The 24,052-nt window shown below is 34.6% G+C and overlaps 1 protein-coding gene across 1 annotated transcript in view; it reads right to left on the bottom strand.

Moving 5' to 3' along the window:
• LOC129235127 (unconventional myosin-Ia-like) overlaps positions 1-24,052 on the bottom strand; it is a 343,494-nt gene that overhangs the window by 5,464 nt on the left and 313,978 nt on the right. Inside the window, exons 24-26 of the mRNA XM_054868818.1 lie at positions 18,158-18,325; positions 10,241-10,372; positions 4,364-4,470 (exon numbers count right to left, since the gene is read on the bottom strand). Coding sequence (XP_054724793.1) covers positions 4,364-4,470; positions 10,241-10,372; positions 18,158-18,325 — 407 coding nt within the window. The remainder of the gene's footprint in view (positions 1-4,363; positions 4,471-10,240; positions 10,373-18,157; positions 18,326-24,052) is intronic.

Genomic DNA, 24,052 nt, shown 5'->3' with positions numbered 1-24,052 from the left:
TGGATATATGCACTCAAGACACGGGTGGCAAATAAAGGGGGGGGGGGGAGGGCGAGAGGGCTGTGGTTGAACCCCCAAAATTTTCACTAAGAATAATGAAAAATGGTTACATTCAATTTAAATAACTTAGAAAATCATTTGCCTGCATTTTCAGAGCAGAAAAAACTGATGGAGAGTAATTCTTTGCCTTAACTAAAGAAGTAATCACTTCATATGGGTTAAATATTTCAAAATTGTGTACTCTATGTTAATGATAGTGCATCTTGTATGAGATGCCCGTACAGTGTTGAGACTGCGCAATTTTTACGTGTAAACTCCATGTCATTTTACATAAAAACTTAGAAACTCTTTGTAAAGATATGCTAATTTTGAAAAAACTCTCATATCAAAAAAATACTTTCATATCAACAAATATATCTTGAGGCTCTTTACTTGAAAATCTCTGAGTGACACAAGATGGTATTCAAGAGTTGGATCTATAAGAGCCGCCTGGAAGAATTACTGGAAAGCGATCTTTTTTATTGATAGAAAATCTGAAGACATTTTAATATGTATGGCTTTGTTTGAATTTTTGTTAACTTTATTTGTACTGCGTAGCGTTTTTAAAACAATGCTACACACTATTATAAAAATTTCAATCCGCTAATCTTAATTCTTGGATCGTCAATTGAAACTCTTAGTAATTTCCGCACTAATGCATACTTGAACCCAAGTGTGGAACTTTTTGACAGAACTTTCCATAACAGTTTTTACTGTATGCCAATGTAGAAGAGGTGACAAAACCCACACGAAATTTTAGCCAAAATATTAAATCAATATTTTGAATAAAATGATCAACTCAGGTTTTTTTATGAAATTGAGGCAGGATTTGATGAGATATATTTATCATTGGCCTTAAGTTCAATATTATGTAGCTCGATTATAGAAAACGAAAAAGAAAATATTACACGTATAAGTAATAGCATGAGGGAAGAGGAATTGCTTTGTGGATTGTGTGATAATACTTTTTAATGACGCAAAATAAATACTAGCCCAATTTAAAAAGCTTTCTTGGTTATTTTAAAGAGAGAAATCTGAAGAAAATGTTTTTTGACATAATTTTCTCGCTTCCATTGTTTTTTGACTGTTTCAATCAGGTGAGTCATTTTTAAAGATGACTTTTGTGATTAAATTGAAAAACCAACGTAAATAACGCACAGATTAATACGAAATCACATCATATACATATTGCAAGGCTACAATGGAGCCTCTTCATCAGTGCAAAAAACTCAGCACACAACCAAGTTGCGGGAGAACTGAACGTTAACCAGTTTTGACTTTTCTGTGTCAAGAGGTTACAGAATTACCTTGGAAGTGCAATGAGGCAAGCAAGACCTTCATCTTTAGCTGTAATCAGGGGCGTGCACAGGGGGGGGGGGAAGAAGGGACACCTGTTGACCCGAGCCTGATGGGGCCCAATATTTTTAAAACTAGGGCCGAAGTATGGGGTAAACAATATAGGGGGGGGGCGGAAAAGTCATTTGTGACGGGCCAATTTCTGTGCACGACCCTGGTTGTACTGAAAATAAAGCAAAACACTGGATATTGATTAAGTATAGTTGCAAAATTTTCTGTTCTGCCTGATTCTAAAAATAGATGTTTTGCGACATAACTAATCTATATATATAAAAATGAATGTTTGTCTGTATGTCATCCATGAACTCAAAAACTACCCGGCAGATTTGGCTGAAACTATCACCGTTTGTTATTTTTGGTACTGGGAATGTTTATAGACCAGTTCGAAAAAAATCCGATCGATAGTTCCTTTTTTATTCCAATTTAAGTCACAATCCATTGGATAAATACGAATAAAATTATCGGCTGCAGAAATTAATTCGCGTGAAAGATCTCATTGATAAGAAGTTAGCTGTTGCCATTTTTCTTGAGTTTGAACAAATAAATTCTTTTTTTTTATTGTTTTATGGCTTTTCATGCAACGGGGGGATTTAAAACTTTTTCTATTTGATATTTTTAGCGATTGATTGATCTTGCAAACTGCGTGAGTACAAAATTTGAGTATAGTCACGGCTTCACTTGATACCTGGACCGATTATTATGAAAATTGCTATATATATGTATTTTTCCACGGAGAAGGTGCATAATATGCTCATTGAAGCCACACGCCACCAGGTGGCACTGCAGAGTAGCAACTTCTGCCCCGTTCAACCGATTGTCATAAAATCAGTATAATGATGTATTTTTTTGTTGGCGTAGCAACGCGCGTCGGATACAGCTAGTTACAAAATAAATTTAAAGCGTCGGCCGTAAAAATCTTAATTGTTCTTCACAAATCAAGGACGGATACAAGGGAGGGGCGATGGGGGCGATCGCCCCCTCCTTGAGCTAGATAGAGGAACGTTCTTCATGTATATTTTCGATATTTAAGGTCCAAAAACGGCAATTACATGGCCTTCAATAGTGTTAGAAGTAGGGAAGTCTTTCCACGAATTCAAGAGAAATTGGAGTCTTGAAAATGCAATCCTGAATCTGGGGAGAAGTAACCCATCTTTCATTACTTAGGGATAGGGACTGGAATTTTCTCGAAGATGTTTTTCGAAATTCAAGTTCCAAAACTTAAATTTTAGACAATCTTAGATAGTATTAGAGATAGGTTCAAATTCTCCCCAGTACATTTTTCGAAAGAAACACAACTGTAGGACACCTTTGATTGCGCAAAGGCAAGCGAAGAGGTTCAGTACACTCTTTCCGAAATTTTTGGAAATTAAAGTTTCAAAGAGTAAAGAGTTAAAAATCGCCCCCTCCTTGAACATTTCCTGGATCCGCCCTTGTCACAAATCTAATTATACTTAACATTAAAACCATTTTATTATCACTTCTTGTTAACCAATATGTATTTTATACCGTACTGAGGGAATTCATGTTCAAGAAACTCGACCTCCCAAACAAAATGCTGAAACGCCGCCCCTGACTCAAGATGTGCATAGACGCCCAAACGAGAGATTAAACGAGTGTAGTTCCGCGACACCGTCTGTACCTTTAAGGCTCATCAAAGCTGAGTAAATTGTTTCCTACATAGACTAATAATAAGAGTAGACCGAGCTTTCCCAGACTTGCTGATGAAAAAACTGGTTCATGGATACATCATGTGACTGGTGGAAGGCTTGGCGAAAACTTTGGCAGCATGGTTGCTAGATGGCAGCATTATCTATAGTTTGGCACTCGACATGTATTTTAAGACGTAATGTGTTTTCATTATAATTTTTTTCCAGGTGCAGAGATTGAACTGTTTTTCTTTTAGTTATGCATTATTTTGACATTAGTAATTGGTTTTTGATCACAGTTTTCAGTAACTTTTATTTTATGTGAAACTGCTACGTCAGCGTTGGAGTGAGCGTAATGGCGTAAAACGTTTTGCGCTAACGCAAAAATGTACTAATCGGTATCTTAAATTGAAATTGTAGGTAAAAATCTTACCGTTTGCCGATTCTTTTTGGACGCTTGCATCTTTAATTGCTTAGAGAGTTATTGAAATTGACTAAAGAAAATGCACAATACTATCTAAACGAAAACCTCACTATATTAACAAAATATTTACTACTTAGAATAACAAATTTACAAATCGGACTCTATAAAAGATCATTCTTCCTTGTTCCATCAATTCTATTTATTTTATTTCTCGCGGACGTTGATCGTCTGCTACGATCAAAGCCCGCTGTTGCTAGGATAGCCACCAGTCACATGGTTTGGTTTATGAGCAGCAAAAGGGTTGCCATAGCTCAGTCTATTCTTATTATTAGTCTATGGTTTCCTACTACTTATTCAGGTGACGAACCTAATGTTTAACAGTAGATATTTTTGTTCCTTACCCATAAAAGATAAGCATTTAAATCAAATTAAGTCTCAACGATCAGGCTCTTCGTTTTGAAAAATTTTCAACTCATGCATACATTTTGTTGAGAAAGTATAGAGTTTGTGCGTGTTTTTCAGGCGCCTACTGGGCAGATGAAAACTTTCAGAAGTACAAATATTTGGTTACAGGTACTTTTTGGGCGGCGACTTGATATACTTTTAAGCGTATACCCCAAAATTCGAGTTTGAACTTTTTTTTTTTAATTCCTACTCAAAGCAAAACGTAAAACTTTGAATGAAACTTCGTTCTTCGATACTTTAACCGCCGCTTCGTTAAACCAGTTTAAACCAGGGCCAAAAAAAAAAAAAAAAAAAAAAAAAAAAAAAAAAAAAAAAAAAACTGACATACAAAACATGAAAAATTAATTAAATCGAAATATTTTCAAAACTAACTTGACTGAAATAGAACAACAGCTATAGTTTGAAGCAAACATTAAAAAAAAAAAAACCTTACCTTTTGGGATAAGAGGCTTTCCTATCCTTGAAAATGAGGCTGGCGGTCACCTTCTCTCGCATGCGATTACGGGCGGTTTGATCATATCGTAGGCGGTACTTGAAGCACTGTGAATAGAGACGGAAGAGATGTAATCTGCAGAACTTTCATAAACATCAGGCCTCAAAACCGACTAACAGTTACACAGAAAATGAAAACACTACGGCAACCCATATGACACCTTTAAAATATTTTCACAGACACAGATCAATGTTTGTTTAGTTGACGTTTAAAACTTGAGATTTGACATTCAGGCTAGTCTATAAAATAGTTTGTATTACGTTTATAAAAGAAACGAGCCGTTTAAAACCCAATGTGTCTAGTAGAAATAATTATGCAACTTAATGTTTTGAATATATTGACTTTTAAAATGTTACGTTTGGTTTTTTGATCAGAAAAGTATGAAATAACTACGTTATTATATCTATTTTGTGTACTAAAATGAAATTCATTGCATTAAATGAATAAAAATCAGAAAAAAAAATCAAAAAACGGACTTAACTGCTCTGGCAATTGAGCGACTTACAAGTTATTATATCAATACTTTTTATTGACGCTCCAAATCTTTCTAAGGCAATAAAATAAACGAGTCATTCTAAACCAAATGCGTTCAGTAGAAAAAAATGAGCAAATTAAAGTGTTACGTTTGTTATTTGACTAGAAAAGTGGGAAATAATTACGTTATACACTTTTTTGTTATTCTTTAACAACTAAGACAAAATTTATAAATTACAAAAATCTGAAAAAAAATCAAAAAAAGACTTAAATGCATGGGCAGTTGCGTGGCTCAAATCCTAAGTACTCGTGTTTAAATTAACATTCTGGAGTATTATCACTGATTACTGAACATCAGTGCCCCAGCAAGCTAAATGCAATCTTGGGGCCGAAGTAGTCCGATCAGTTAGGCAAATCAATCCATCCGTTATTATCCAATCAAAATTAGGCTCGGTTTCCCGAGTGTCTTGTTCGAGCCATTGAGAGGAAATAAAATGGAGGGAGTGAAGACTTCCATTCATGAAACCAAGACCCCAAGTCACGTGATAGATTTTAAAGCAAAGCATCGGGAGAAATCAGGTTTCGTTCCCTTGTTTCACGCAAAATATGTCAACCATTCGTACGTGCTGAGTCACGTGAGTTGGGGTCTTTGGGTCAGCTTTTGCTAAGCCAATGATTGGATTTGCTCCCTGCATTTTGATTCCTGCTCTAAGGTTCGAGCGTGTCATTTAAACCGCAACAACAATAACGGCAATAGAACTTAGCCAAAGTTTAGTCTGAAAAGGTAAGTGAGCCGTTTTTTTCTAAAAATCTTTTTTATAGATAAATATATAAAAATGAATGTTTGTCTGTATGTCATCCATGAACTCAAAAACTACCCAGCAGATTTGGCTGAAACTTTCACCGTTTGTTATTTTTGGTACTGGGAATGTTTATAGATCAGTTCGAAAAAAATCCGATCGATAGTTCCTTTTTTATTCCAATTTAAGTCACAATCCATTGGATAAATACGAATAAAATGATCGGCTGCAGAAATTAATTCGCGTGAAAGATCTCATTGATAAGAAGTTAGCTCAGTGGTTGGAAAAACTACTTTTTTTTTGTAGCGAACTACAACTACAACTACTTTACTACAAATGTAGTTAACTACAACTACAACTACTTTTTTCAAAATGTAGCAACTACAAACTACTTTTGAAAAGTAGTCGCTACTTCGCTACTTTTTAAAAAATAAATAAATAAAAAGCATACACATACACACCGTTTGAGGATTGAACGAAAAAATTAAAAAACTGGTTTAGGTTAATAAATTGACTCGTTTGAAAATGAAATATTACTAATAATTATATATTTATTGTTTCATTCCTTTACCAAGCGAATTGGTCATTCCAAACATTTTTTACGATTTTTACGACAAATATTCGATACAAGAAAGGATTTAAAAAGTTGAAGGAATTCAACTTTCAAGTTTTTAATCCTTTCCTGACAGTGAATATTTCATTTAAGAAGTGCAACTCGGCTACTTGAAAATTTAATAGATGCAGTATGCAGTCATAATTTGGTTAAAATTTTATATAGACATACATATATGTACATAAAATTGATTTAGACGGTTAAAACCATCTTTAAACGAATGAGAAAAACTTAAATTTTCACTATAGAAGTTAATTTTACAGGCACTTATATTTTTTGTAAAAACTAGTTAATTGATTTTGAGTTTCAAGCTAGGGGTCCGGACCTGGACACCATCTCCTTTCTTACGTAACTAATAAAATGAAATAAGAGCATTTTTCAATTTTACCAAATGATCTTGAAAACTTACAATATTTAATGATTGACTTTTGTTTTGTTGATACATCAACACTCAATCAGTTTAAAAAAAGAAATTCTAAAATTATCCCAAACAGTACCAGTATTTATAATCTAATATTAATAAATATCCAAAATATGAAACATAACTAAGAATGCTTATTTTACTTCAATGTGCAAGTGTCGACTACCACGAAATGGCTGAATAGCGAGCTAACGAGTTTTGGAGCTAACGCGAATTCCTCACCCCGTAACACGAAAATTTTCGGAAGGGAATCGCGAGGCTTAAGTATCACCTTCTTTAGTGGGTACTACATATTAGTTTCGTGAATCAACTTTCCTTTTAGCATCACTGAAAGCAAAAGTACCCCACTAGTCAAAACATCCCTTTGTTAATTTACAAATCGTCACTCCGCATCTTTTTCATTCTTAAAATGAAGTTGATGAAACATTATTTCACATAAGCGGGCTGTTTTTCTCTCGTTTTAAAAGGAATAATAGAAAGTTTCGGACAACTAAAGAAATAAAAAAAAAATTCGATATTCTTGAACGACTGAAAAGTGCGTCGAATTACTGTGTCTACTGTACTGTACTATTGTAGTGTTTCATTTTAATACGTACTGTACTGTTTTATTTTATGCCAGCGTTTCTTAAATTGTGTTCCGCGGAGTCTCAGGGTTCCACGGAGCTCTCTCAGGGGTTCCATGAGATTTGTATATTTTCTTCCTGCACCTTTTAAATTTGTCACTTAAAAATAACGCCTTTTCAAAAAATACATTTAATTGTCACTTTCGCAACTAATCTAAGCATTATTACTCATCTGGAATAGCCACTATGAGAACAAGTTTATTTCCCGCCTAAAATAATGCAAATTTTTGATCAAAAATAGCATGAAATAGTATCTTTAAGGTTTTAACTTCGAAATTTTATCGAGATCAATCCCAAAACGCCTATTTTTCAGCTAATGTCCCCAAAGATAACATAAAACTGGGTGTTAAAATCTTCAATTTTGAAAAAGTTTCGGAAGAAGCTATTAACTCCCTAATATCCCCGAAAATAGTTTAAAAGTGACTTCAATGGTGAACAAATTTTTGGAACGCGCCCCAAATCTCTCTCCTACAACATTACCAAATATTGCCATAAATTACGATTTTTGACATCAATTTCAAATATTTTGCCCTTGATACTAGCCGTTCTCCCAGTATCTATGGCAAGGCCGTGGTGGCCTGATCGGTAAGGCATATCGGTGACCGGAGGTTCCCGGGTTCGATACTCGCTGGTCGAAGATCCACAGTCTTCATTAATGGTGAAGGTGACTGAGAGACGTTAAATATGCTCGTGTCACAAAGTCTTCCAAGTGAAACGATACCTCTGGGGGTGCTGGACCAGAGATTGCTCGGTTACCGGTCTGGTTCCAAAATTCAGAGCTGTCTTCAGGGTTCCATGCAACTGGTTAAGCCACTAATAGTGGCAGGTACGGGAGATTCTGGAGTGAAAAGTATCTAGGGCAGCAGTGGAAAGGACGATTTAAGCATTTAACGAGTGATGACCAATTTAAGGAGGAGTTCTGGTCACGAGGGTCTAAATGGTTTAGTTCTGTCTAAGGCCCCTATATATACAGCTACTCTAGTTCTGTCTGAGGGAACACACAGTGACATCAAAAACTCTAATTTGTAAATAAATAAAAAAATGTTAAAAAATAAGAGATATTTAAAAATTTTTAAGTTTAAAAACTTTTTCTACGTACATTTCAGTGAATTATTAACACTTTTGTAGGTAAAGTACATCTATATTTCTTTTCCTAATTAAGAAGATATTTCAATCATACAACATGCATAAATTCTGAGGATATTTGTCCCTTTTAAAATTTCTGAGTATTTATCAGAATCACAAATAGGAGTGTACTGGTATTTTGCAATAAGAAATAGTAATTAGCAATCATTCAAATAATTAAAATGCTCTATAGTTAAATGTATTTCATTAGCGATTTAATGACAAATAGTTAATGTGATAGTCTCTTTGAGGTAAGAACGGGGCATTCTCCGAAACAGAATACTGGCTGCAAACTATTGAAACACCAGGGGCTCCACGAAAAAAGTGAGCATTAAAAAGGGTTCCACTAATAAAAGAAATTAAGAAACGCTGTTTTATGCCATTCTCTCCTATTGATTTTGTGCACCCTAGCCGTATTTTTATTGAATAACACAGCTTTTTCTTTTAGTACAATAAAATTTCAGTTCTCTACGTTTAAATTGGGAAAAATGAAGTTATGAAATGAGTTAAAATAGTTTGAGGAATGTTTACAAATGTCTACAGTAATTGGTATGTTCTTTAAAAAAAATCGTATAAATTCTCTTTTTCTGAACGCGAAATTTCAACCTAAGTGGGGAGTCGCATCCCTAGCGTAAGTTGAGATTTCAGTGTAAATGTGGAAGACATTAATACCTTTTCTTTAACAGGCATATTTGCACGAAACGGAAACATTTCCGTTATTATACATTTCTATGACACTGTAATATTTATTGTTAGCCGGCCAGAGGGCAGTTCCCTGTCATCCTCTTCTATAACATTTACAGTAATTTCCACATTAGGAGGATATTGGCTCAATAATCTCATTGATATCTAAAATGTTCATCCACGGGACATTCTCTGCTATTCTGACAGAAAACACAAACGGAGTACTACTTGACAGTTATCTATTATTCTTTTCTTTCTAAGCCATGCTCTGCTGAAGGAAAAAATTAGGGAAATGTGAACATTTCGATGCCAAACAAACTAATGGCGTCTAACAGATAGAACATATGGCGTCAAAATATGTCTGATGTCAGCTCGTATTTTTCAGAGACTTACGAATCTGGTTGATGCAAGTTTTACTCGCGTAAGGCTTGCATCAGTCAGGTTTTTTGAATCCTCGTTTTTAATTTCTTTCTTTCTTTCTTTTTATTTATTTATTTTATTTTTATTTTTTTTTTTATTTAAAAGTAGTTTTTAGAAATCGCTACAAACTACTTTTTTTTGTAGTGAACTACTCGCTACTCTACTTTTTTTCAAAAGTAGTGCGCTACACTACAAACTACTAAAAAATGTAGCTACTACAGTAGCGTCGCTGCTTGTAGCGCGCTACTTCCAACCACTGAGTTAGCTGTTACCATTTTTCTTGAGTTTGAACAAATAAATTCTTTCCTTATTGTTTTATGGCTTTTCATGCAACGGGGGGATTTAAAACTTTTTCTATTTGATATTTTTAGCGATTGATTGATCTTGCAAACTGCGTGAGTACAAAATTTGAGTATAGTCACGGCTTCACTTGATACCTGGACCGATTATTATGAAAATTGCTATATGTATGTATTTTTCCACGGAGAAGGTGCATAATATGCTCATTGAAGCCACTCGCCACCAGGTGGCACTGCAGAGTAGCAACTTCTGCCCCGTTCAACCGATTGTCATGAAAATCAGTATAATGATGTATTTTTTTGTTGGCGTAGCAACGCGCGTCGGGTACAGCTAGTAGATAAATAAAACATATGTTACCCTCCACTTGTGGTAGAGCTTCCGCAGGTAGTACGACGTCTCCTGGAGACACCTCGGAGATGGGGGCCACTCCCGGCATAGTGGAGATTCCGAAGGGAGATGCCTGGATAGCCACAGCAAGTAACGGCGCCTCTGCACATGGGTAGGAGAAGGGGGGAAAAACATTTCCACGGTAGAATCATAAGAGTCATAACATGTTCATGCAAAAATTATACGTGAACAATGAGAACTTAAGGAGCAACTTCTTTTGCTCTGATTCACAATTGCGACTTACTCGTGGCGACAGCAGCTGCTGATTTAGAATGAAGACGTTTTTTGAAGATTCGAGTCAAAAAAGAAACACAACACGTCGTATTGAACGGTTTGTCAACAGAGTTACTTGTGTGCCACACACCCACTTGTTAGTTAAACGTGGTTTCCCTACACATGGGGAAGGAACTGGTTGCATAAAGGTGGGGTGGCAGGGACTAAAAAGGTGCTCAAAAATGTGTAATTTACCCTCATCGAGTTTCCGCATGAGTTATATAAAAAAATGTATCTTAAAATATTACAAAATCAACGGTATAAGGTTGCCCAAGCGAAAGTGGTCTAAATATAGGGTTGCCTCGATTCGAAGTTTCAATAAAATACTTATCTTTTAGCTCCTGGCAACCCTGATCAGGGACCGGAAAAAGATAGGCAACTTTACTTTTGCGATTTATGTACAGATTTTATCCTTCATTTATGAAAACAATTTTTGGAAACTCGATGCGAGTAAATTGCTCATTTTGGGCACCTTTTAGCTTTTAGCCAATGGCAACCCTGATTAGTTCACACGCATTAGGTAGACAACCATAGACTAATAATAAGAGTAGACCGAGCTTTCTCATTCTTGCTGATGAAGAAAATTGGTTCATAAATGTATCATGTGACTAGTGGAAGGGCTTGGCGAAGACTTTGGCAGCATGGTTGCTAGATGGCAGCATTATCTATAGTTTGGCACTCGATATGTATTTTAAGACAATGTGTTTTCATTAAAAAAAACTTCCAGATGCAGAGATTGAACTGTTTTTCTTTTAGTTATGCATTATTTTGACATTAGTAATAGTTTTTGATCAGTTTTCGGTAACTTTTATTTCATTTGGAGCTGTCAGCGTTGGCGTGAACGAAATGGTGTAAACGTTTTGCGTTAACGCAAATATGTACTAATCGGTATCTTAAATTGAAACTGTAGGTAAAAATCTTACCGTTTGCCGATTCTTCTTGGTCGATTGCATCTTTTATTGCTTAGAGAGTTATTGAAATTGACTAAAGAAAATGCACCATACTATCTAAACGAAAAACTCACTCTATTAACAAAATATTTACAACTTAGAATAACAAATTTACAAATCGGACTCCATAAAAGATCATTCTTCCGTGTTCCATCCATTCTATTTATTTTATTTATTGTTGATCGTCTGCTACGATCCACGCCCGCTGTTGCTAGGATATCCACCAGTCACATGGTTTGGTTTATGAGCAGCAAAAGGGTTGCCATAGCTCGGTCTACTCTTATTATTAGTCTATGTAGACAACCCTACAAAAGCGTACCGTTTACAACTTTTACTCTTAATTAATGAAAACAATTTTTGATAACTCGATGTGGGTAAATTACTCTATTTTGGGCCCTTTTTATCCTCTGCCAACCCTGCTTAAGAGCCGGAAAAAGGTAGACAACCTTATTTTAGTGTTTTATTTACAACTTTTACTCTTCATTTATGGCAAAACATTTTAGAAACTCGATGAGGGTAGGTCAAGCCTAGTGGGATCTTCGACTAAAACTTCTGCTTTGAAGTTGTACTTCGTTACAAAAAAAAAAAAAAATGTGTACATTTTATTTGCTGTTCACGTTCTCCTTTAAGAGTGTTATTACCCAGCCTTTCAGATGCAGTCGAGTTAAAGGATTTACTGAACATATTTTATGTATAAGATTCATAATGAAAGTCTCTTTCTGAGCTTGAATTAGAATTTGCTTCGAGTATTTCTACACGTGGGAGGAAAAAGACAAATTAACTACTGTAGATCACTGTCATAAGTCTCAGAAGTGAGCAGTTTACTTTCTAAGATCAAGATGATGTTTAAGAGATACTCGAATGTTAAGTTTGCTTTTGAAACAGATTTTCTAATTACTTTAGGATTTCCTAATCTCACAAAGTTGAACTTATCTGCACTCCCCCCCCCCCCCCTTATGTGTGGTCTGAGAGAATCTCTCTTTCAGTTAAATAGAGTTTTTTTGCAAAATGAAAAAGGGGAATTAGATATTTCAATTGTTGTGAAAGCTTCCAAGAACATTGACTGGAAACTAACATCAAAATTTTAAGTGACACAGATTCTCCCATAAAGATGTCATAAGATCTTAGCGGCTTGTAAACTATATTTACATCAATATTATATTGTACTGTAAGTGCCTTAGGCGAAACATATAATTAACATTTTTATAAGTAAAATATAAAATTAAAAAAATCTTGAGCTGTAGTGAGCTATGAAAAACATGAAATTCTTTGAGAAAGCTTTGTTTTTCCCGTTAAAGCTCATTTTAAAAATAAATCAACAAATAGTTCTGAGTGCTCAAACAGTTGACACTTGTTAAAAATAAGCTGAGAGGTAGTTTTTACAAATTTTAACACCATTTGCTATTCTTTCTTTTCGGCTTATTCTCCATAAGTATGAACTACTCGTTGCAGCGTAAACTTTAAGTGGTTTTACCTCATCTCAAATATGTTTAAGGAAATATTTATATCTTAATGGAGTAATATCTCAATAATCTAGTTATAATATCTTAAGGATTTTTCTAGTTTAAATGACATTAACATCATTCGGCACATTTTTTTAAAATATTCTTTTCAATCAACGAAGTCTTTTCAAAACATTCAAATCATGACATCTTTAAATAAATATATTTTTAGAACAAAAAACATCGTATACACAAAATAATTTTTTCAATGTGCAACATATCTTCCAAACTAAATGCGTAGTAAGCAAAAAAGCTACAAGAAGCACGGTCTATACATGCATCAATATAAATGTAAGCAAAACTAACATAATATATGGTGACAGGTAAATGCATTGCTTAAGCTAGGCTGGAAAGTGCAAGACAATATCTACAAAATATGCCTTCATTGAAAAATGCAATGCGACTACATGATTTTTCAAAAATTCATCCAAACCCGTCTTTAGAAAAAATAAAAAGGGAAAAGTAACTTTGAATTGCGAATTTATCTCTGCGTTTTTCTGAAATTAAATTAGTTTGTTTCATAAAAAAAAATGACAGACGTACTATGTACGTTTTCATTTCACGTTTGAAGTTTCATGCAATAGTTTTCTTTAAATTCAAAATTTCCGAAATAAAATCATAATAATAAAAAAAAATATTGAAGTGCAGTTTTATGTTCGTTTAAGTGCAAATTCGTGATAAGAAAAGAAATAAAATCGGAAGAGAGTTGAAACATATCGCACCTATTAAAAGAAAACATCTTTTGTTGAAAAAAATTAAACTACCAACCACACAATGTAAACTTTTAGATCGTTAGTTCTTTGCTCATATCATGAAAAATTGTATTTGAATTGAAGAATATTACAAATAGCTACATTCGAAATGCTATTTAGATTCGTAAATATAGTCAAATCATTCATTTAATCCGTCCGAAAGAGGAGGGGGGGGGGGGGGGGGTCCTGGAAAAAGGGTATGCAGTAGGAATTTTCCATCACATTCGATTCATTTCTTAATCCATACTTTAGTCATAGTAAGTTATTAAAAGTACTAGGTGAGCAGAGTTTTTAATAATTTTGATCAGTGGCCGCCGCTTATGTGAATCACATTTGTTCTAAGCAATTTTGATTCCACAAAGCAGCTGATTCAATAAAGCGGTTAATTAAATAAAGCTAGATTTTATTCTGTTTTTGAACATTTGATTCATTAAAGTGGCTGATTCAATTAACCAGCGATTGAATTTACCGGCGGCCACTGTAGCAATAGTATTTTTAGTATACTTTGATAAAAATAAATGCATTTTTTATATTTTCCTAAGAAACGTTTCTATTATTAACTGTTAAGATTCTCAAAATATGTAGCAAAATTTCTAATCTTTAAGTGAAGCAGCAAACCAATGCTTATCTTTTTTGGGTTTAGGAGAGGGAAAATATCTGTCGATAATGATAGGGATTCAAATAGTGTAGAATTTAACACCTCTAATAACATTATATAGAGGTAGGACAGCAATAATTAAAGAATAAAAAGTGTTCGTTTGCATTTAAGAAAAGTACGAAACTTAAATTTTTGTGGCTAGTTCTCTAATCCAAATGCTGTAGGAATTTTAAGTTTTAAGTCATTCGATAGCTTGGGAATTTTTTGCATAAGAGGAAATTTGTTTGAAGTTTCTAGAGAGCTGTACGAATCGTTAAAACAAAACCAAAATCCAAGGCTTACCTTAAGCAAGACAAATGACTTTAAATGATTAAGCTCGAGAATAAAATCGGAAATTGATGATAATTTTAAATTATTTTCGATGCGGAAATGAACTTTTGTACGTTACTATGTTATGTCTTTTACTCGCTTTGGTTTTTTCAACACTTTTTTTATGCTGTTTTAAACATTTTTAAAAACATACTTATTTTTGCAAACCAAATTCTTTTCTCTTATTCGCAACTCCAGAGCTCGAATACGCAACCTTGCTCTGATTCATAATACTAAAGAAAAAGGTAAAACATTCCATTCCACGTGTTTTCTTTGGGGTAAATTACAGGCTTTAGACAGTTTATGATGTAATGTTATTTCAGAAGAATAGATAAGAAAGCTTCCCACAAACACGATGAAAAACTACTGTCATTCACAAAGCGTCAAAGCAAGTTATAAGTTACTGCATTTGTTTGTTTTACGTTTTTCATCCGCCATTAAACAGTGGCTACAGCGCCGCCTATTGTTTATTGGATTTATTGTTGCGAATTAAAAAGGATTTAAATTCGCAACTCCAACGAACTATAGGGTGCACTGTAGCCACTTTCTAATGACGGACGAAAAAGGTAAAACAAACGCACGTGGTAACGAAGAAAATGCTAATGAGCCTAGTAAATTTTGTTCGTATGCATGATTTTTTTCGCTTTATTCTTTTTAAATTATTTTTCAAAGTCTTGTTGATATTCTGGCCCAAGTAGAAAGAAATGAGAATTCAAGAAGCATTACTAAACGTCAGAAATTAATGCAAACTACGTAGTTCGTAGTTCTAAGCAGCCATTTCCACGATGTTGAAATCGATATTTAGCAACTCTTGATAAAACTAAATAATAATTGTGGCCTGACAAGAATAACAATTAATGCTAGAAAATTTAATATGACATTACGAATTATTATCAAAAGAAGATGATACTTCTTTGCCTTGTTTGGCTAGCGCTAATTGTTTTAGCTGAGTTATGTATTTTTCTCAAATTGCCGAATCGGTTATTTAAAAATTTTTCTGTTCGTATATTTCTAATTTCTGAATTATGATTTAATTCTGTCATGTTATGCAAATCATCAACAAAATTCTCACGGATATATGGTGGTAGTTTTCTTTTCAATTTGATCTACCGTTATTTCTTTTTACTTATCGAATTCTGTAATCTTTCTAACATTTTATTCCATTTATGATAAAAAATAGAAATGGTTTAACTAAAATGCGGAATCTCGCCAAGGTTACTTAGCTCGCACAATACTAAAACTGTAAACTTAAACAAATTTGGCGAAACCTTTCAGCTGAGAATAAAAGCAATAAAATAAATTCTTTCTCGGTTGAACATTTTTCATTTTGTTCTACTATAATATATTCAAGAAAATATTTTGCATACTGTCCATTCCAACTAAATACTGCTGTAAAACATGGTTAGTTCAATTAATTTAAGATTAAAAAAAATATTCTTACAAATTCACACAAAACAATAAAAAATTTAACCTGGTAACGTTATCCAAGTTTGTTAATCCAGAGTTTTCTTGTGAACGCTTTTACCATTTCTCAATCAACTCACGTTTTAGAAGGAAATAAGAAAAACTAACATTATTTTGAGAAGCTCGAGAATACTATACTAAGGGACGAAACAATTTCTGTAGCTGAAAGCAATCTAAGACACATCGATTGCGTTAATAAATACTCAGAACAAACTGCCTGTGTTTACGTCAACAGACACACGTAAAACGCAGTGTGGCAATGTTTTAGTTTTTTCGGCAGTTTTGTAAATCACCGCAAGTAGCGTATTCGACCGCTGGATTTGCGAATTGAAATATTTTAACTGTTAAGAAAAAGTTGTCTGCTTTTATTTTCTTGGTGTTTATGGATTTACGTTCAGTAAATTATTTAAATAATGCAATTACAACGTTCGTTCTACAGTGTTTCATATTGGAAAATGTCTTATTTTGCGTTTTAAAAAACAAAAGGAAACTTCCTTTCTCTTTTAAAATATTTTAAAGGTTTTTGCTGGTTTCTGTTAAGCTGCATGATAAGTTTTCAAGTCTGCCAAAAATATGAAGAGATTTTGAAAAAAAAAAAAAAACTTAGCGCATAGTAGACGTTAACTGTGACGTTAACAGGCGAACCATATGACCTTTTAATATTCTACTACGGGTAAAGTCGTGTGAGTACCACTAGTAAAAAACAATACTCGCTGAAGATGCTGTTAACTCAATTTCTAACTTATTCGCAACAACAATAAACTATAGTGGGAGCTGCAGTCACTGTCTAATGGCGGACGAAAAAGGTAAACAAACGCATGCCGTAACTTATAACTTGCTTTGACGCTTAATGAACGACAGTAATTTTTCATCGTGTTTGTGGGAAGCTTTCTCTTCTATTCTTATAAAATTACATTGCACCACAAACTGTCTGAAGCCTGTAATTTACCCCAAAGAAAACACGTGGAATGGAATGTTTTACCTTTTTCTTTAGTATTATGAATCACCGCAAGGTAGCGTATTCGAGCTCTGGAGTGTCGAATAGATAGCTGCCTCAGAGATGCTGGAAAACAAACATATTTTTCCCACCATTTGCTGCACGTATATTTTGCTTTGTTTTGCACGCTTGAGAACAATCACTTCTTATTATAATTCTTACTCTTTCCATGAAGAACAGTAAATTACTACTCTAATAGTGAGGCATTTTATCAATATTTATCAGTTTTAAACTGTGTTGACCGTAACAGTATTCGTTTTATTTTTTGGTTAAAGTGCAAGTTTTGCCAAATGCTTTTTCAACCATAAGTCACAGTGAAAAACGTGATTTTTGAATCATTTTCTTGTGATTGAAAAAAGAAATATAAGCCAAAGAGAAATTTTTAACAAAAGTTTTTAGAAGGTTCAGGCATTTAAGGGTTCAGATATTTGGCGGTATATGTTTAAATATGTATTACATAAGGAAATAATTTGTAATATAGTATGAGTTTTCTGTTATTGTTGTAACTTTCAAAATGCATATGCCAGATACAGGACTTATTTTCCCAATAGTTATTTTGTTTTCGAAAGAAATTCTAATTTTAATTCACAAATGGTGATCCTCTTCTTCTTAGGGTTATACAAATACAAATATAAATACAAAAGTGACGACCAGCAACAGGTTCTGGGCCCAGCTAGACTGGTCCTAGTCAATTTACAATCCCCAGTGAAGATCAATGGCTCTCTTAAAACTATCTACTCCCTTGCTCATTTCCACCTCTTCCGGTAAGCTGTTCCAAGGTTCCACTACCCTGCTAAAATAATAATTTTTCCTAATATCCATGTTAGCCTGAGATTATACTTATGTTTAATAGAAAAATTAATTAGTACCTGAGAATAACCTATTTATTTCTGTTTTTTTATTTTTTTATTTTTAAGAAGGAAGTGGCTGGATGTTGACTTTCGAATAGGTGCGAAATGTAACTGGCGTATTAGAGATAGACAGACAGATAGAGAGAAGAGAAAGAGAGAGATGTTTGATGGTTTCGGTTGTTATCAGGTCTCACCTTCCAGCCTAGGTAGGCGGCCCAGATGACGTAGCAGGCCCACAGGGTGGTCGGTCCGCATCGATCCAGGCACGAACTTCCGCCCTCTTCAACGTCCACGGAAAACTTTTATCAAGACAGTAAAACAAACACCACATTGCACTTTGAAGCCAGAAACAAGCACACGAACGGCCATGCTTGAACAGTATGCGACAATGGACACAAAACGTCTCATACAACAATCATCATTCAGGGTTAATTATTTATTCAGGGTTTGTATGGAAGTAAATGCTATGAACATTTGGTACAACTTCGATTATTCAAGCTATTGAATAATCCGCGCATACTGTTTGCCTCATTTTTACGACGGATTACGTAAACTTAAGATTTGCATAACAGAAGAATTTCCGGACTCTTCTTTGGATGAAAAATCAACTGTTTGTAGCCACCTACACTGTGTGTTGTTTTGTCCCTCCCCCTTCCCACTTGTTGTGGGGCACTAAATAACAACAAACTTACTCATTTTAGGAATTATCAGAGAAGTTATTTTTAAAGGATTTCAGACTCTTCAATGGGAACCCGTTCGTTTTTTTTTTGAGGGGGGGGGGACGCTCGATAAAATTGAGGGGTGCCGTCGCACTTTGGTGGATGGGCTTCTCTATAACTATATTATTTGTATATTGAGATCTGCAATAGAGAAAAGCTGTTGGACATTTTTAAAGGGGGTAAATATTTAAGTACTTTATCCCAATAATAATTGCTAAAGCAGGGATATGCCCATGGGAGATCATGGGGGACATGAGGCAGATTAAAAACTGAAAGAAACAAAGATGTTATTTTAAAAGCCCTTAGTCTCTTTCATAGAGGATCCTGTTTTTTAGGGGGGGGAGGGAATCGAAGGGGTTAACGCTCTTGGGGGGAATCGGTACCCCTAGCTATATGATCTGCAGTCGAGAAAAGGCGTCAGAAATCTTGACCCGTAAATATTTCAGTAATTTATTCTAATAATAATAGATGAAGTTGAGGTGCCCATGCGTGGGAAGGGGAGGGGGGCATAAGACAGGCTTTACCACTGAAATTTTTAATGAAGTTACTTAAAACGGATTTTAGTCTCTTTAATGAGAGGTGGCGTTTATTTTCGGGGGGGGGGGGGGGGTAAGTTCGTTAAACTTGAAGAGGTCATTTTTTTGGGGGGGGGGAGGGGACACTTGGACAAATATCTATGCATATCAAGATCTGCAATTGATAAAAGCTCTCGGTAAGTAACATTCCAGTAATTTTTTCTAATAATAGTCGCTAAAACGACCCTCCTCTGCTCATGTGGTGAGGGGGTTCGCAGCACAGACCAAATTGTTGAAATTTCAAAAAGGGTGTTTGAAAAATTTCAAGTTTTTATGAAACAGATCTCATTATGGAGAATTGCATTTTTAGGGGAGGGGGGATTGGCCATGTAAACTTTCGAGGGGTACCATTTTAAGTAACTATAAAATAGAAGCGTAATATTACCCATTAAACGAACATATTGCCAGGGCCACGAAGAGCCAAGGGGGAGGGGGGGGCTTGTCGGTTTGGATACCGGGCCCCTCCCCAATAAAACTTATAAAATTTATACTGCTTCAATTCCGATCCGAGCACCCCACAAAATGCCGGTTCCCTAGTTTCCGACTAGGATGACATGTCCTCTCTTCGGCCCTGCATATCGCACAGGTAAACAAAAAGACGCACTGCTCCAATTAGACTATCATTACAGATGTGCTCCTTTCTTTCTACCTGTGCAGGGCGGTCATTCCAAGCTCGTCAGCTTGCGAGATCGAGATTTTCGCTCACGTGATCGGTTGGGACATAGAAATGTCGCAAAGTTGTATTCTAATCTACTCGAACCTAGCCGCAAGTTAAGTTCGAGTAGATTAGAATACTACTTTGCGACATTTCTACATCACAACCGATCACGTGAGCAAAAATCTCGATCTCGCAAGCTGACGAGCTTGGAATGACCGTCCAGTACTGTCTGACCACGGATTGTATGGAGAGACAAACATCCGTTTTACAGCCGGAAATGGACGAATCTATTATTTTTTTTACCAATGTCAGCTTTTGCAGAAGCAGAGTCTCATTCAAAGGAGCAGAATACGCGCATCAAATTTTTACTTTTCCCCCTTATTCACATAGATTCGTCAGATCTGGACGTTTGAAAATTCCATGCAATCCGTGGTTGGACAGTATGTGAATTGAATATTTTCCAAGTATTGCGTTATTTTGATCTATTAAGCCAGTAGAATTCGCCGCGTTTGTTCAAGCATGGCTCACATTAAATCATTCCATTTTGACACTTTCATACCCATGCACTTTACTGCCACTAAACACTGATGCTAAATCTACGAATCATGCAAACTACGAGAATGGGATAAAAGCACCGACCATCAAAAATATTTTGAGTATTGTTTGTACAGTACTAGACATTTTTCTGCAGAAAATCAACGTAAAATATCTAATATCTTCATTTACAAGTAGTCACATAGAACTTGAATTGGATAAATTTTTGAAGTAAATAAATTTCTCATAAATCAACGTGTCATTATGAAAACTTAAATGTAACGAACTCTTTGGTTTTTTTGCCGCATAATTAGAAAAAAATGGTCTGTTTTAATACTTGACAATTATTTTTGCTGTTATCCGATTGATAGCATGGATATTTTAGAGGTTAGAACGTCCCTTTTTTGCTGCTTCAGATATTCGATGAAGAAATAAAGTTAGAAAGTTGAAGATTGCAAAGCGTGATACACAATCGTAGGTGGCTGTACGTGCGATAATTCCAATATAAACCGTACTATATAAAAACTCGATCAAAAGCAAATTTGAATTAAATTTTTCTATTCATTGCTGAACGTTTAACACATGAAATATGATTTATGGTTTCAAGGCTGGAGAATAAGAGGGTGAAAGAACTGCATAGCACGAACGTTATTAATTAAAAAAAAATCTTCCTATATGCAGGGCCTAGAACCAGGGTTGGGAAAAACCAGGTTTTTTTTAAAAAAGCCCATGGACCCAGGGTTTTTTCAAATAAAATCCAAAAATCCCAACTACAGTTGGGTTTTTTAAAAGAAATGTGGGTTTTTTTGTCTTTTTTTAGGGAAAATGTGGGGTACTTGTAGCATATTGTAGCGTAAGTATATGGACAAAGCGCAACAATTGTCTTCGGGTAAAAAAGCTGGAAAACTAGTTAAATTTCAGCGTTTTCTGAAGAAAAGTATAAAAGACGACAAAACCCAAGAATGGTGAAGTTTCAGATTTTTTAGTTTTCATTATTACCAACAGTTAAGGCAAAGTTACTTCTCGAGTGATAAAATCTATTATTCGTTTTTAATTGCTACGTTTTTTTTTTTTGCATTTTACTTTATTGTATTTCATTTTGTTATGCAAAACAACTGTAGAACCTCAAGTAGTTTAAATCAGTTTTTACTGAATTCCAGCTTAATCAAGACATTTCTTTGAATTTTATGTTGCCTGTTTTTCTATTGCTGTGTACAGAGTAAGAAATATTAAACTTTTTCGTAAGATAATGAAAATACTGTACATCCTGTTCTGTTTTCTGTCGACCGTTTGAAAAACCTGTTAATTTCTAAAAAATATACCTTGTGTTTATTCGAGATCTGTGACGTGTTGGTTAGCAGAAAATAATTCACATTAAAGTCTTTTAACTAGAATAGTTTCCTCCGTACAATCTACAAATATTCAGAAAATCAGACGAGACAAGACTTGGTCTAGATAATTTGAGTTATTTATTGACCAGTTAAAGAAAAAAGTTAAATACATTTATTCAAAATTTTTGAAGTATTTTTTAAATGCCGTTAAGAGTTAAGAAATACTAAGTTCAAAATAATAAAGTTCAAAATTCATTTTTATGTTCACTGTCTGGGGTGAAGAACAAATAAAAAGAAGTTTAAATTGTGAAAGTATTTGAATTAATTAATTTTTTAAAAAACTTCTCAGAAAATGAAAAAACAACCCCCAAAAGTGGGCTAAATAATGGTTTTTTTTTTCAAAAAAACCCATTGGGTCCAATTCGGCCAACCCTGCCTAGAACCCTTTGTATTGCATGAAAAAACGCAGAGACGCAACTAATTCCATGAACAAGAAATATTACGAGCCAACAATGTTCCAAGAAGCGAGAATAAACATCCCACTCTAGATTATGAAGATTTAAGCAAGCATGCTATAAAATTTCTGTTTTTAACAATACCTGTTATAGCCGTTGCTGTAGAACGACAAATCAATCAAATTTTACCCACTAACATTTTTCCTTTTCCCGAAACTCCTCAAGAAGAATTGCACTCTCTCAAGGTCATTGCTCATCTTTCCGAAACCGAGCACTACCGTTTGGATGAGAGCAAACTTAAGAAGTGAACATAGACGATCTGCTTGTACTAGTTCCAAAACTAGGCGAGTCGACTTGCTTGTACTAGTTTCAAAAGTAGGCGAGTGCCTGCATATCTTTTAATTATGTTGGTCTTATACTTTTAAATCAAAGCATTTGGAACGTAGATTCTAGACTACTTTTGCATTAGTTACTTGGTGTCGTTAAAATTAAAGCTCAACATTATGTTCAATCAAATCAGTGCAATGAAAGTAATTTAATTATACGTATATCTATTTGATGTACTCGCTTGGCAGTTTCTCAGATGGTTTAATTTCAATCTAACAGAAAATTTACCCCAACCACTTTTAACTATTCGTTGAATTGAGTAAAAATTAAAAAATCCTTGGCTCATTTCAAAAGCTCATAAAAAAGCAACAAATTGTCGTAAGAAAATGCGGTTTGCACCATAGCACTTGACAGGTTCAAGAATTTTTTATGACATCGTAAAAAAGGAAAATAAAACAAAGAAAGAAAAAGAAAAAAGTGGAATTAAAGGGATTTAAATTGACGGCTCTAACGTCACATTAAGAAAAGCACATGTAAGGTGTTTATTCCTTTTATTAAGCAGAAAGCGATATATTTCAATGCCAGGGTTCAGTGCGTGCATCGTTTTTGAACATAATATGAATTTGGATGCCGTTTACTGTCCGTCCATCACGAGAAAAGCCCCCACCCAAAATGTCTGCGCCTGTCTACTGCTATAGCAACGAGGCGTGTTTCATTTTTTCCAAGGTAAGTAGGTAAGCTTAATGTTATAAAAACCCGTACGACTGCACAAAGGCGAGAAGAGGAGTGGCAAAATGGCGCCAAAAAGCCTTCCTGCTAACCCTTGCAGAAAATGAAAGAAGTCCGTTTTTATGGCAGTAGACGGGCTCAGACTTGACGGCGGAAGCTTTTCTCGTGAAAAACAAACAGTAGATATAATTCTAGCAACATACGGTGCACACATTGAACTCTGGTAATGAAAGAGATTGCTTTCTGTTTGATAAAATGATTAGAAATCTCACATAATGTTTTTTTTTTTCTTTCTGAGACGATACAGCAGTCAATGTAAATTGTTTATCACTTCACTTTCTTTTTTTTACGATGTCATAAAAAATTCTTGAACCGTGATGTATTATGACGCAAACTGCATATTTATACAATTTGTTGCTTTTCTTTGACTTTTAAACATGTGTCAAGCACTTTTCGGACATCCTGTATTGGTTAAAAAAATTGAATTGAAATTCACTTTTTGGATCAAACATTATAAGATTTACCAATCAAATACCTCTGCCAACCAGCGTACGAATTTTCATCGAAGCGATTAATGAAAGTTTAGCAGCAGCAAATCTGAGACGCTCTTCTTCGATTTTTCCTTTAAAATTTTGATTGTTTTCTTACGGGACGTATATCCTTTCACCGACTAATGAGGGCAGAGAGAGAGCATGCTC

The sequence above is a fragment of the Uloborus diversus genome, chromosome 2 (genome assembly GCF_026930045.1).
Source record: "Uloborus diversus isolate 005 chromosome 2, Udiv.v.3.1, whole genome shotgun sequence".
NCBI classification, from domain to species: Eukaryota; Metazoa; Arthropoda; class Arachnida; order Araneae; family Uloboridae; genus Uloborus; species Uloborus diversus.
Note: the sequence above shows the minus strand (reverse complement) of the source record. Positions and strands in the feature narration are given on the sequence as shown.